The sequence below is a fragment of the Schistocerca nitens genome, chromosome 5, assembly GCF_023898315.1.
Source record: "Schistocerca nitens isolate TAMUIC-IGC-003100 chromosome 5, iqSchNite1.1, whole genome shotgun sequence".
Taxonomy (NCBI): Eukaryota; Metazoa; Arthropoda; class Insecta; order Orthoptera; family Acrididae; genus Schistocerca; species Schistocerca nitens.
Genome location: NC_064618.1, coordinates 356111061 through 356127332, shown reverse-complemented (window position 1 = coordinate 356127332; position 16272 = coordinate 356111061). Strand labels below are relative to the sequence as shown.

The 16272-nt window shown below is 41.0% G+C and overlaps 1 protein-coding gene across 1 annotated transcript in view; it reads left to right on the top strand.

The window, feature by feature from the left end:
- The window catches only part of LOC126260454 (dynein axonemal heavy chain 6), a 1163459-nt gene that overhangs the window by 93996 nt on the left and 1053191 nt on the right, over positions 1-16272 (top strand). The window contains exon 3 of the mRNA XM_049957783.1: positions 11282-11390. Within this exon, the coding sequence (XP_049813740.1) occupies positions 11282-11390 (109 nt within the window). The remainder of the gene's footprint in view (positions 1-11281; positions 11391-16272) is intronic.

Genomic DNA, 16272 nt, shown 5'->3' with positions numbered 1-16272 from the left:
GTATGTACTCATTCATTATCTGCTGCAGTTTGGAGGAACTCTGGGCAACATGAAAGTGTTCCTTTTGATACTCGTAAACTTACAGAAAACATAATAATGCTCGTTGAGCAAAGAATTCATACTTTCCAGAATAATTCCTATAAAATGTGTGACTTCTGTCATGATACTGTCCCCTTCTGCTAGGATCAGTACCTATACCTTGCCTGTGTGTTGACCAGATGAGTGTACTTCCTTTTTCCATTCTGGTAGGTACGCCCCTTTATAAAACATTCCTATTTTTTAGGCCACAGGTCATCCTATCTCCATATAGGTACGCCTGCCCTATATACTTAGCAAATTCCAGGTACGTCCCCCCTTATCCTTTCTGAGTAGGCCTCATGTTTCATTACTCCAGTATACATTTCTATGTATACTATAATTAAGTATTTTCTGGTGAAGCTTCAAATCTACTCTACACGTTGAATATACACTCCTGGAAATGGAAAAAAGAACACATTGACACCGGTGTGTCAGACCCACCATACTTGCTCCGGACACTGCTAGAGGGCTGTACAAGCAATGATCACACGCACGGCACAGCGGACACACCTGGAACCGCGGTGTTGGCCGTCGAATGGCGCTAGCTGCGCAGCATTTGTGCACTGCCGCCGTCAGTGTCAGCCGGTTTGCCGTGGCATACAGAGCTCCATCGCAGTCTTTAACACTGGTAGCATGCCGCGACAGCGTGGACGTGAACCGTATGTGCAGTTGACGGACTTTGAGCGAGGGCGTATAGTGGGCATGCGGGAGGCCGGGTGGACGTACCACCGAATTGCTCAACACGTGGGGCGTGAGGTCTCCACAGTACATCGATGTTGTCGCCAGTGGTCGGCGGAAGGTGCACGTGCCCGTCGACCTGGGACCGGACCGCAGCGACGCACGGATGCACACCAAGACCGTAGGATCCTACGCAGTGCCGTAGGGGACCGCAGCGCCACTTCCCAGCAAATTAGGGACACTGTTGCTCCTGGGGTATCGGCGAGGACCATTCGCAACCGTCTCCATGAAGCTGGGCTACGGTCCCGCACACCGTTAGGCCGTCTTCCGCTCACGCCCCAACATCGTGCAGCCCGCCTCCAGTGGTGTCGCGACAGGCGTGAATGGAGGGACGAATGGAGACGTGTCGTCTTCAGCGATGAGAGTCGCTTCTGCCTTGGTGCCAATGATGGTCGTATGCGTGTTTGGCGCCGTGCAGGTGAGCGCCACAATCAGGACTGCATACGACTGAGGCACACAGGGCCAACACCCGGCATCATGGTGTGGGGAGCGATCTCCTACACTGGCCGTACACCACTGGTGATCGTCGAGGGGACACTGAATAGTGCACGGTACATCCAAACCGTCATCGAACCCATCGTTCTACCATTCCTAGACCGGCAAGGGAACTTGCTGTTCCAACAGGACAATGCACGTCCGCATGTATCCCGTGCCACCCAACGTGCTTTAGAAGGTGTAAGTCAACTACCCTGGCCAGCAAGATCTCCGGATCTGTCCCCCATTGAGCATGTTTGGGACTGGATGAAGCGTCGTCTCACGTGGTCTGCACGTCCAGCATGAACGCTGGTCCAACTGAGGCGCCAGGTGGAAATGGCATGGCAAGCCGTTCCACAGGACTACATCCAGCATCTCTACGATCGTCTCCATGGGAGAATAGCAGCCTGCATTGCTGCGAAAGGTGGATATACACTGTACTAGTGCCGACATTGTGCATGCTCTGTTGCCTGTGTCTATGTGCCTGTGGTTCTGTCAGTGTGATCATGTGATGTATCTGACCCCAGGAATGTGTCAATAAAGTTTCCCCTTCCTGGGACAATGAATTCACGGTGTTCTTATTTCAATTTCCAGGAGTGTACTTCTTAATACTTCATTTAATCCCTAGAGTACTCCTCTACTTCTCAACTTCTATACTCTTACTAGATTCTATGTCTACCTATAATTCAAGTCCTACTATCCTACAATTCGTCAGAGTATTTATTAAACTGATTAAAATGATTATCACAATTAATTCCTCTCTGGCTTATGTTTTCTTTCATTACTCGTGCCTCCTTCCTATTTATACTCAGTGTGAAATTATATATATCAACCCAAGGTTGCTTCATCAGGAAAGAGGGAAGGAGAGGGAAAGACGAAAGGATGTGGGTTTTAAGGGAGAGGGTAAGGAGTCATTCCAATCCTGGGAGTGGAAAGACTTGCCTTAGGGGGAAAAAAGGACAGGTGTACACTCGCACACACACACATATCCATCCGCACATATACAGACACAGGCAGACATATGTAAATGCAAAGAGGTTGGGCAGAGACGTCAGTTGAGGTGGAAGTAATGAGCAAAGATGTTGTTGAATGACAGGTGAGGTACGAGGGGCGGCAACGTGAAATTAGCGAAGGTTGAGGCCTGGTGGGTATCGGGAAGAGAGAATGAATATATTGAAGGGCAAGTTCCCATCTCCGGAGTTCTGGTAGGTTGGTGTCAATGGGAAGTATCCATATAACCCGGACGGTGTAACACTGTGCCAAGATGTGCTGGCCGTGCACCAAGGCATGTTTAGCCACAGGGTGATCCTCATTACCAACAAACACTGTCTGCCTGTGTCCGTTCATGCGAATGGACAGTTTGTTGCTGGTCATTCCCACATAGAAGGCTTCACAGTGGAGGCATGTCAGTTGGTAAATTACGTGGGTGCTTTCACACGTTGCTCTGCCTTTGATCGTGTACACCTTCCGGGTTACAGGACTGGAGCAGGTGGTGGTGGGAGGGTGCATGGGTGCATCGGACAGGTCTTACACCAGGGGCAGTTACAAGGGTAGGAGCCAGAGGGTAGGGAAGGTGGTTTGGGGATTTCATAGGGATGAACCAAGAGGTTACGAAGGTTAGGTGGATGGCGGAAAGACACTCTTGGTTGAGTGGGGAGGATTTCATGAAGGATGGATCTCATTTCAGGGCAGGATCTGAGGAAGTCGTATCCCTGCTGGAGAGCCACATTCAGAGTCTGATCCAGTCCCGAAAAGTATCCTGTCACAAGTGGGGCACTTTTGGGGTTCTTCTGTGGGAGGTTCTTGGTTCGAGGGGATGAGGAAGTGGCTCTGGTTATTTGCTTCTGTACCAGGTCGGGAGGGTAGTTGCGGGATGCGAAAGCTGTTTTGAGGTTATTGGTGTAATGGTTCAGGGATTCAGGACTGGAGTAGATTCATTTTCCACGAAGACCTAAGCTGTAGAGAAGGGACCGTTTGATATGGAATGGGTGGCAGCTGTCATAAGGGAGGTACTGTTTCTTGTTGGTGGGTTTGATGTGGACGGATGTGTGAAGCTGGCCATTGGACAGATGGAGGTCAACGTCGAGGAAAGTGGCATGGGATTTGGAGTAGGACCAGGTGAATCTGGTGGAACAAAAGGAGTTGAGATTGGAGAGGTAATTCTGGAGTTCTTCTTCACTGTGAGTCCAGATAATGAAGATGTCATCAATAAATCTGTACTAAACTTTGGGTTGGCAGGCTTGGGTAACCAAGAAGTCTTCCTGTAAGCGACCCATAAATAGGTTGGTGTACGAGGGGGTCATCCTGGTAGCCATGGCTGTTCCCTTTAATTGTTGGTATGTCTAGCCTTCAAAAGTGAAGAAGTTGTGGGTTAGGATGAAGCTGGCTAAGGTAATAAGGAAAGAGGTTCTAGGTGGGGTAGCAGGTGATCGGCGTGAAAGGAAGTGCTCCATCACAGCGAGGCCTTGGATGTGTGAGATATTTGTGTATTGTGTATAAGGAAGTGGCATCAATGGTTACAAGGATGGTTTCTGGGGGTAACAGATTGGGTAAGGATTCCAGACGTTCGACAAAGTGGTTGGTGTCTTTGATGATGGATGGGAGATTGTATGTAATGGGTTGAAGGTGTTGATCTACATAGGCAGAGATGCGTTCTGTGGGGACTTGGTAACCAGCTACAATGGGGCAGCTGGGATGTTTGGGTTTGTGAATTTTAGGAAGTAGGTAGAAGGTAGGGATGCGGGGTGTTGGTAGGGTCAGGAGGTTGATGGAGTCAAGTGAAAGGTTTTGTAGGGGGCCTAAGGTTCTGAGGATTCCTTGAAGCACCGCCTGGACATCAGGAATGGGATTACCTTGGCAAACTTAGTATGTAGTGTTGTCTGAAAGCTGACACTGTCCCTCAGCCACATACTCCCGACGATCAAGTACCACGGTTGTGGAACCCTTGTCATAGTTTTCATATCCGTATACATATATGTGTATGTGTGTCCCTGTATACACAACATCTGGTGGTACTCACATCGTGACAGGTTTCTAATCTGTTTCTAATCTGTAATCATAATGTTTGCATTTAAATGTAATTTTGTGTGTATGCAGATGTGTGTTTGTGTAGTCTGATTCTTTGACCTTCTTATCTGAATATAAGAGTTAGGTTATTAGATACCACAGAAACTAGGAAGGTCTTCCTTGATAGAAGTAGGTGAGTATGGAAAGAGGGAAAACATAGATAGATCCTCAAATGAGAAATAAGAAAGGAAATAAATAGAAATGGTTGCCAAGATCGAAGAAGAGTAAGAAGACAGCACCAAAGACAGGAAACTCTTCCCACCTACATTCCCCAGCATCCCTACGTCGCAAGTGAGATGCTGGAGGAGGTTTGGTGTTAAATCATCTCCTACAGAACGGACATTCCCACCTTCACCCTTGAGGTCCCTGAAGGAAATCTTAGCAGCCCTATGGAAATGGCAAATGATGAAGAATCAGGCACACTTGTTTGCGAGGGTTATTTGAAAGGTGTGGTGTGTGTTTTGTGTTAGTCATGACTTATCTGTTCGTATAAATCATGCTTTTATCTATATTACCCATCCCTTTCGAACTTCATATAAACCCTCCCATCAACATCACATTTCCTACAAGGTATAAAATATTTTATACAAAATAGAAAACTTATACACTGTGGTATCACAGTTGTTTAGCGCATCATATTATATTTTATACACATATAAAATACTCTATTTTATTTTATGTCAATATCACTTTCTTTCTTACTCTGCGATTTTCCTGAGTTGTTGTAATATCCAGTTTTCTATGTAATAAGATTATAGGATAGTTTAAGATTTTGGAAATAGGTGACAGAATAGTTTTAAGATTTGCAGGGAATTCGGTACAGGAAAACTATTTTGGAGGAAACACTGAAAACAACGCGGGATCCGACGGTCATCACTCCTCCCGTTAACTCAGAATGTTAATGTCCCTGGAGGTATATGACTCTGCCCGGGTCGCATGGATCTGATATTAACTTTTCTTGTGCACTGGCAGACCAGTATTTCTCTTTAAACTTCTCTTGAAAGTCTCCCCACTGCAAATCAGTCACCAATTCACTAGTTAAAACAACATTAGGTGGAGATACTCTTGTTTTCTATTTTGTCTTGAATAAGCTTGAATTCTTTCCACAGGTCATCTATATCCTTCTTAGAAGACAGAATAGGAGATACGTTCCCAGATGTTACTTTCTCAGAAACTTTCCGATCTATAAGTTCTTCCACCTGTTCCTCCAATCTGTTTGTATTTATGATATCAGAGTTCGCTAATTTCTCTTTGAAGTTTCTTTCTACATTATCTACTCATGTATTAATGCCTGTAATTTGCGACTGGATTATTGGCATTAACTTATCTTGCTTTTCAGCACTCTCTTTTAAAGTATCTGTCTTCGGTTGAATTCAGTAAACATTTGATTTACATGAATGTTCAAAGAATTAGTTGTTTCTTTAACTCTAATTTCAAATTTTCAACTTTACTGTTTAGGGTGTCAAATTCAGTCTTTAAACTACGCACGCCTTTGCATAGATTACTAAATTCTCTACTCTGTGTGTCAACCTTGGCATTTAATAAACCTGTATTTGTTGCTTGATTGTTCCAGGTTTCACTCTGGTTATTTAGAACTTCACTCTGAGCATTTAAACTATAATGTACCAAACTTATTTCTTTCGTTAGGGTTCCATTTGGAGCATTTAATTCCTTACTTAAAGTAGCATTTTGAGCAGTTGACTGCAAACTTTGTGCTTTTAAAGCTTCGCTCTGAACATTCAATTGTAGACTTTGAGCTTTGATTAGATTCACTAATTCAGACCAGTCTGGCCCTTCTTTAGTAATTTTCATAGCCATGACTGGTTCTGAAGTTTCCCCAACTTGCTGTTCGTTATCCATATTTTTACAAGCTTTAGACCTTGTGAGCACTTAAAAATTAACTTTAAGTATAATAACTACACTAATAAAGTCCATTCAATAGTTTATACCAAGTTGTATTAAAACAAAGTTCTGTTTTACACCCACCCGGCATAGAATTTGGCCTGCGTCGATGAGCAGATGTGTAATCAGCACTGGTGAACAGCAACTGGCGCCAGCGACGTCAGATGTTGGTTTCCTCATTTGCGTCCCTGCGATGCGTGTGAGAGCTGTATACTCCCCACACAAGATCTTCTTAGTCATATCATTCTAGGCATATCTCTTCCTATATAGTCTAATATGTCAAGATCTTCTCTCCGGTTTTTCACGCTGTGACTTCCTCACGTCTTCTCACTTATTTCCATTTACAAATTTTCTCCCTTCTTTACTCCAGCATAATCGAGTTTCTCTTAATGGCTTATTTTGTTACACTCGGTTGCTGTGGCAACACTTGATAGCTTTTTCTCTTGTGTTTGTCTCAAAATTCCTTTTTTCCTTCAGTCCTGTCACAGTTGCAACGTTCTAATGTTTTTGACAACAAGAATGTGTGAAGTTGGACTGCAACAGTCCCACTTCTTCTACAAGATTCAACTTACTTGTGAATGCGCAGCTGATCTTCTTTGCTGGTTAGACGGCTACTGGAATCTCTAAAAACTTCTTCTCTGAAGAGTGATGCTAGTTAAAGGAATATATAAGACCCTCTCTTTACTTGTGAAATAAGTAGATACTCAAGGAATACTTTTACTTCACTCTTGGTATATTTCAACTTCCACAAAGAACAAAATTATCATTTCTCACATAAATATTTGACTTCTTATAAGTCACCCATGTCGTCTCACATTAGACACAATTAAGATACATTTACAACTGAGTTGGTTTAATAACCACAGAAATCATAAACATGTCTTGCCTCTAGCACGTCTGTGTTAAGAGTTTCTTAAAAGTCTTCCTCAACTCAGCTCAACTCAACTGTTCTTTTGTCACTAACAATAGCCACCATTACAAAACAGCACAGAAGTTCCTTGGTTCTTCCGTGTGCTTTCACTATGACTTCCATGGATCGACCGACAAGTACTTGTTGGTGCCGTTTGACTGCTGTGTCTACAGTCTTCTCATGACAAACTTCAGACCTGGACACACAGACAGGTGATGTGCAGTAGATAGGGTTCCTTTTTCCCACTCACATCTAAAATATTGTGTGTTTGAGACAGTGGAAGGCTGAGTGGTTCTAGAATTTATGCAAAAATTCTCAAATCACTACAGCGATACGTTGACATTCATGGGACATTCAACTAACACCTACATATTGTTTCTCATTAGTGCTTCTATTTCTTCATTAATAGCATTTCCTTTTCATTTGACTGCAATATGTCAGTAAAACAGTTTGGATCCTTATGTTTGCCAACACTAACTTTTGTTAGCATAAGAACTCACTAATTTCTATCCAGGCCGGTTTTCTTCATTGTCTTCTGCTCTCCAATTTATCTTCATCATAGAAGTCATGTGTTTCAGTTTTCAGGAATTCAGTTGATTCTATATCATTGTCACCTGATACTTGACTTCCTCCAGAATCACTTGCATAAAATTTTTCTTCACTTTGACTTCCTCCAGAAGCAGAATGCCAAGGAAAGTCAAATCTGATATGATCAATATGTAAAATACAAACTATTTCTATCTTAAATTTTACCTCATGACTCAAGACGACTTTCTTCTTGAAAGTAATCCAGACTCTAAATCCATCTTGGTCATTTGTCTTTGTCAACAAGTTGACCAACAGCAGCCTTACTATCAAACTTTGAATGAGAATGTTTGTTGACATGAACATAGGAACCAGTACCAAAAATAGTGTGGTGATCAAGTTTTCCTACTGGTCGATTGTACCACAGGTCATAAGGAAATTTGTTTGGAATGAAGACTTCCACTATGATTTAAAACATAGATTGCTGTAGTGCAAGCTTCTGCCCACAGTCCTCTTGGTAGTTTGCTTACATTCAGCATTGAACATGCAGCTTCAGCAATTATTCTGTTTCCGCTTTTGGCCAAACTATTGTGTTCAGGAGTGTACGGTGGAGGAATCAGTAATTCTGGTCCCTTATCTGGAGCAATTCGTTAACTCTGTTGTTATTAAATTCTTTACCTTTATCACATCTAAACTGGTGGACAACATGACCTCTGGTTTGAGTTTCATTTAAAAGTTGTTTAAGCATATTGTACTCTTCATTTTTGTACTTCAAAAAGTAAATTTGACAAAATTTACTGAAATTATCTGTGAAACATACATAGTATTGAGCACCTCCAAATGACTCTGTAGTCATTGGTCCATTGAATCTGTGTGGGTTAAGTGATTTGCACAATGTCTGAATGGTAGTCTGTGTAAATTTTCTAATGCACAACCATTACAAAGTTTCTCCTTACAACCTTCTCCACTGATGTTAAGTTTCTTTAAGATGTTCTTGACACATTGTTTATTCTGGTGACCGAATCTTTTGTGATACATATGTAATGCTTCAGAAGATGTCACTGAGTTCACTTGATTACCTTTTTCTGGTTTAACAACACACATATTCAACACATACAGCTCAATTTGCACATGCCCTGTCATGACAATGTGGCCACTGGCTTTTTCCCGAATCGTAACACCTGCTGTCAAATGGTATATCATAGCTGTTACATGAGGCTGCTCTGGCTGATCAGGCATTTTGGTGCCCTTTGAGGCATCGGAGTGTCCGCAGAAAGGTGTAAAGTAAATCCTAGGGCCCTGGGTGTGACCTAGCAGCATATCTCCCATTACCTAGAGCACAGCAGCTCAAAGTGAAAGGTGCTATTGCAGTCAGGAGCGTTTGATGGACTCTCTGCTACCCACTGACCTAGTTGTGTACATTTATTGCATGGAAATTTTTGTTTTGGTTGCTCTTTTGACATCTTCTTTTTCTGTGTGTTAGAAACAACAAATGCAGTTACATCCATTGCATTTTGTTCACATAGTTCAGTGCCACAAAGATTTGCAATAAGTAAGTTTAGACTCTGATTTTGTGCTGCAGTGTCTCCCAGAGATCTTTAAAATTTATAATATCCCTTTCCTAACGTAGATAAAATTTGACCAATTAATATTCTTTCAGGCCCTGTATTCTCTTCATGTTTTGTTAATGCATCATTTAGATGTGCAAATAACTTCTGAACCTTAGTCACATGTGTGCTAATATCTTCTGTTTCATCACTTTTGACCTGAAAAAAGTTTTCAATAACATGTTCAAATGTTGCGTGCTGCTATGTTTAAATCGAGCACATATTTTGCTCCATATTTCTTTAGCATTTTCATGCTTCAACACAAGTTCAGCAACTAGTTTGCTTAGCGCACTTGCTGTTACACTTGCTGCTTTCACGTCATTATTTTGCCATTCTGCATATGCTGCCTTCTGTTCAGTAGTAGGGTCCAGAGGCAACACAACCGGTTGCGTGTACCGGCCCATAACCTGATGTAAATTATAAAGTCTGAACAACACAGTTTTAGTTATGATTGGTATATTTTTTTGGATGCAGCTTTTGTTCTTAGCTTAAATGAACTTTAAAGAGGTTATATAAAAACAAGAGTATTTCAGAAAATATTAAGGAATAACACTTTTCAGTAAATGCTAAAACATTTTTCCTTTTGTGACAACAAATAGAATCCGTAAGTAAAAATGAATGTTACACCATTAGTATTCCATGCCAACCCATCAGTGCACATGTGACACATAACACCTTATTCACTTGTGACAGCGACATTTCCAAAGGATGTTAGCATCATAAACAGCTACATTAAACTGCCACTTGCCTGTCATTATGAAAATGGTTCAAAAAAATAAGTGGCACAAATTTTAATTTGATGTGAAACCTAAGAGAATAGCAGATATAAAAAAAGAGATTTTATTTTATAATAAATTAGCTTCTAAGAACTCTTAATGTTAAACTCAGTATTCCCATTTAAGAAAGAGCCAAAATACCTCTTTAGATGGATTCTGCAAGGAGCTACTAATAATATGTTTAGAAGTAGTGTGTTTCAGCTTACATTAAATGTTTTACTTTCTTCTTCTTCTTCTTCTTCTTCTTCCTGGGCTTACCCCCTGTCTTCATTGTGTTGGCATGTTATTCTGAATTTGCCAGTGTTATTGATAGAGGGTCGCTGGATAGCCTTTCTGCCACTACCCTATCCCCCTACCACCAGGACTGAATTTGTGTACCCCATATGGCTGCATTTAGTGTTATACCATATGGAAAAGTGAGAACAGTTTCAAAATGTTTGTGTAACCAAGGTGGGATGTGTGTGTCAGTATGGTATTTGCACCGAGCGAGGTGGCGCAGTGGTTAGACACTGGACTCGCATTCGGGAGGACGACGGTTCAATCCCACGTCCGGCCATCCTGATTTAGGTTTTCCGTGATTTCCCTAAATCACACCAGGCAAATGCCGGGATGGTTCCTCTGAAAGGGCACGGCCGACTTCCTTCCCCATCCTTCCCTAATCCGATGAGACCGATGACCACGCTGTCTGGTCTCCTTCCCCAAACCAACCAACCAACCTATGGTATTTGCCTACTTGGATATGGAAAAGTGGCTGAAAACAACATCCAGGCAGAATGGCGCACCAGCCCTTGTCGTTAATCCACTGAGCAGATTCAATCTGAGGCTATCTAGTGAGTCACATTATATATTGTATATACCAGCAGCAATATGAAAAGGATACACTCCTATTCATTGTATAGAGGAGCCGCTGTGTCGCAGACAGGCACAGTATGTCTGTAAATGATTCATCTTAATTACCACTCATCTACAATTTTCATTTAAATATTAACTCAGTTATCATTAAAAAGCAGTGGTGTTATTTTAGGAATGTTGCTCTGTGATGTCATATACAGAGTGATTTTCAGATATCAGAGTAAAACTGTCTACCCCACTCCTTTTTTCAATACATCAGCCATATTATTGTAATATACAGATAAAGCCACTTAATGTTTATATGTACTACTTCCATAAAGCCAATATTACATTAAACTATGAAATATTTGCAGCTCGATCTTACAGCATCTCAGATAAAAAGGAGGCGAAGTTCATTGCAGTCCAGGAGAAGTTTAGCACCACCGTCACCCATTCATCTTCCTCCAATATCAAGAGTTGATGGTAAGTATCATATTTAAATAAGTCTTATTTGTTAAATTTTAGTGACCTGGGTAATATGCATTGTATGATATGAAACATTTCATAGAATTAGTGATACAGCTCATACTGATAGGTAAAAATCTACTCATCAAACTACAACATCGGACGGAAATAACAAGAAAATATGAAATTGCTAGTTTTCACAACAAGGGAAATTTTGCAGAAGACAAGAAAAGGTTGGAGGAAATATCACAAGACAGTCTGAACATGATTGCTCAGGGGTGGTGCTCAGTTCTTCCATGTGCTATTGCACTATAATTTTAGATAATCATTCACATGCCCTACACAGCTACTTCTCTCATGTTCTTCAAATTTTCACCAGCAGTGCTGTAGTTTGGGCTTGTTATATTTGTAAAGAATACATCGATATACACAGATATTTCATAATTGTTTATTGAAGTAATAATGTTTGAGGCTGTGCGGTCTAACACACGGCTTTCCGGGTTGGGAAGGAGCGCCTGGTCCCTGGCACAAATTGCCTGTGTAAACACGTTCTCCACGTATGCGTACACCACCATTACTCTACCACACGGTGGCTGAACCACACAATAACCCTGAAAGAGTGGTTTGGTGTGGGGCGGCAGAGGGGTGAAGTGGACTGCGGTAGTCGTCGTGGGGTTGTGGACCACTGCGGCTGCGGTGGTGACGTAGCCTCTCCATTGTTTATAGACCCCTGGTTAACATACAATACAATACAATACAATACAATAATGTTGGAAAAAGGGAACATACTAAAATCTGTTAAGTAGAAATTACAGATTATGTTGAAGCAAAGTTGAGCTAGAGCTAAACAAAGTGACAGGTGGTGTATTAAAATTGAAGAAATAAGGAAAACACTTCTTTTATTACTACCAATTTTATTTTTTATGTCCTTCTTCTACCTCTCTTTTATAATTTTGAGTGTGACTAGTAGAGCATGGATTTTTTCTAATATCAACAAGAAAAATATTTACATATTTGTGTAATGATAAATGGTAAAATATTTAAGAAAATATTCTATTAAATACTTAACATAAAACAATAATCCAGAATGAGATTTTCACTTTGCAGCGAAGTGTGCGCCGCGAAAGGCAAAGGTCCCGAGTTCGAGTCTCGGTCAGGCACACAGTTTTAATCTACCAGGAAGTTTCATAAAACAATAATGTCAACTGAAATTATCTTCAGAATTGCACTGTAGCCTACTATATTATCTTAACATGTACTTAAACATCTTTGAATGAAAAGTTTGTTTAAAAGGTATGCTGGAATTTTAGGTGATGAAATATCCCTGGAAATATGGTGGCTGGAGCATCTGCTTCTATCCCTTTTAGGGTATTCTAAATACACTGGTGTCCAAAATAAAAGCAACAAACTGCTATTTCCTGGTGTTGTGTCTAATTCACAGTATAATCATACAAAAGTCAACAGATGTCTGTACAGTCATGTTCTTCATGGAAGATGGCATTCCAGTCAATGGACAACCACATCAACGATGACATCAGAGCAGCTATCAAATGGGGTAGTGTTTTCTGTGTAGTCACACATCCACAATCACTGTGTATACAGTCACAGACAGTGCAGTATGGCACAAAGAAGACCCCTACCAGACTCTCTGTTGTGGAAGACTGTAAGAATAATGAAATAGGACAGTCGCAAACTGATGTGGCCTGAAGGGTTAATGTGAATCATTCTGTTGTTTCTCAGATGTGGTGACAATTTATAGAGACGACTGAAACAGTATCCCAGAGACTAGGGCATGGCCGACCACATGTGATATCCAAAGGAGAGGAACATTATTTGTCTGTAAGGGCATGACAGTACTGTCTTGGTATTGCATGGCAACTGGCCTCGGACCTCGCAGCATCCACTGGACATGTTGTATCGAGACAAATGGTGCACAGAAGGCTTTGACAGAGTAGCCTTTATTGTCAGAGATCTGTATGTGTACCTCTGATGCGTCATCACAGAAGGGAACATCTAGAGTGGAGTCATCAACATGCCACATGGATGGTTGAAATGTGGGCCAATATTCTTTTCACAGATGAGTCCCTATTTGGTCTGGACAGTGATTCTCAACACATTCACGTCCGGAGGAAATGTGGAACACAATTTTGGAATCCGAAAATTGTGGAAAGAGACCAATATTGAGGAGGATCCTTAATGGTGTAGGTAGGGATTAGTTTGACCACTTCATGAAATTCTATGGGTGAATTGGCAAGATTTAAATGCTGTCAGGTATTGCAACAAGATCTTTGAGCCTCACGTGCAGTTGTCGTGAGGTAGTGTGTGCCCAGACTTTGTATTGATGGACGATAATGCTCAGCCTCATAGAGTATGAGTGGTTAATATTTTCTTGGATACGGAAGATACTGCATGCATGATATGGCCTGATTGCTCTCCTGATTTGAACCCCATACAGAATGTCTGGGATGCATTAGGGAGATAGGTTGCATCATATCAGCATCCACTAACCACTCTCCAAGACTTTCAAGCAGCTCTGCAGGAAGAATGGGGGTTATTGCCTCAACATGAGACTGATGACATCACTCACAACATGCATCATCATTGTCAGGCCTGTATTGCAGCCAGGCCTGGTAACACATCTCACTGGGCGCATTAACCAATTGATGGAATGTGCGTGCAAATCCGTTAAGTTGGAAAAAATGAACATTTCTTCTACCATATGCATGTTGCAGTTGTTTATGTTCAGTGTTCTTTACAGTGTTTCTACTTTTATCACCTTTTTACACTGTTCTGTGGCAAAATAAATGCAACCTTGCAAAGTTTCTGTTTATTGCTTTAATTTTGAGCACCAGTAAAGTAGCAAAAGTCAAATAGTCTGGATTTCTTGCCAAAACAGTGACAAACATATTCACTACCCTGTGTCCAGTATCACCTCTAATGTCAGTCAGCTTGCATTTGACATTCTCAACAATTTCTAGTGGTTACTGCAAAGGAAGACTGGTAGATTTTAATTTTTTTAATCCTACTGGAAAGAAAACCATTGCATTTTCAGTTTTAGTTTCTGTGAAAGCTTTTTTGTGCCTTTCATACTCAGACTGAAGATTCACTCAGAAATGAATGAGCCGCATATTTCATGGCTTTAAAATGTTCATTATAAAAACCTGTGGCTTCAGTCCCTGTATCCCACCTCATTAGTACAGGTTCAGGTGACCATGTTAGTTTCAGCAGTGGTTCTCTATAGAGCGATACATGGCACAGGGCTTTGAGAAATACTTTCTTGTTGTATGAGTTTGTTTTAGTTACTTCTGGGTAACTGCCATGCACTCCTTCAGTGATATGTTTCAATGCGTGGGTGTGACAGGTGAAGTAGGTTAAATGCTGACAGAATACCCAAAGGGCAGTTGCTGCCTTCAGCATGTAGGCGACAGCATCTGAGTACACAACAAGAACTCTTTCTTCTCAAATTCACTGAGACCACTACATTTTAAGACAGTCATTGACAAAAAACGGTATTGTTTAATGATTTGTGTGTTCCAACAGTTCACAGGAAATCAGTAATGGCTTTTATGGTTCCTCTCTGTTGAGTTCACCAGCAGTGACATTGTCAGTGGATCTCCTACATGCATCTGTTGTTTTGTCGATGACTATCCATATGTGGTGGTTACTTATACACACTTTTCAGAGCCTCCTGGTAACAAAAATCTAAATAGTTTTCCCTTAATGTTGAGTAATCAGGAACCTGTCAATTGATCAGGAACCTTTTGCCCACTTTGTAGAAGTGTGTAACATTTGAAAATCCAAAGTTTGTACCATGGAATATTCACACCAACCATAGTGTAGCACATATCATACAAACTAATATTCTAACATCTGAAGTTTGTGCCATGGAATGTTAACAGCAACCATAGTGGAGCACATATCATACAAAAAATCATGTGTAGGGTTTTGAGTGTTTTGCGTTTGTATCAATAACATTCACTCCTTAGATGACTGCACTGCTTTGTACATGTGTGTATTGCTACTGCTGAAGTTAGGACTTTGTAGAGCACCTAATCTGCTCATTGAAAGCTTGACTTAGAACAATCTCTCCTCACTGTGGAAAGGATTGTGCATCATAATCCAAGATCTTACTTCAGATGATAATGTTGGTGCATCAGGAGGCATCAGTCTTGAACTCTTAAGAAGTACTACTTGACAAACTTTTTTTTGGATTGGTAGGTTGATAGCTGTCAGAAAACTTTGGGGCACTGGTCTGTTGTTCGCTCCATTGCCAGTCTCAACAGCAGATTAAGTCCTTTACTCCACAGAGAAATGGCTGCGATAATGTTACATAATGTATTGGTATTGTATCTTCCTTGCTTTTGAGAAATGAAATTTGGGATCTTAGAAAATTAAGCAGAAGGACAGCCTTCATAATCCAGCTCAATGTACAAAACCCTGTTTTATTGAACTGTAATGTGATTTTTAAAGGCTATTTATTTCCTGTCTTCAGTTTTTATTGTTGGTCTGATTTGGATATTTTTCTAGGGAGAGGTGATAATATGTAGCACGAAGCTAAAATATGTAAAATATTTAATTATAATGATGTATGTAAGAATAAGTAATGATGAAATGTAGTATGTGAACATCAGCAACATAATTCATGAGCATTTGCAAATTTCACATGCATAGGTGTGAAGGAAAAAAATACGTAATTACATAAAAATCCAGGCCCTACTGATGAGTATGCACCATTAACATTAATGATAATTTTCAATTCTTTTATTTATTCATTAACACAATGATGTAAATGTCATTATTCAGGGATTTGGAATTCTCTCTTTCTCTCTCTCTCTCTCTCTCTCTCTCTCTCTCTGACACACACACACACACACACACACACACACACACACACACACAC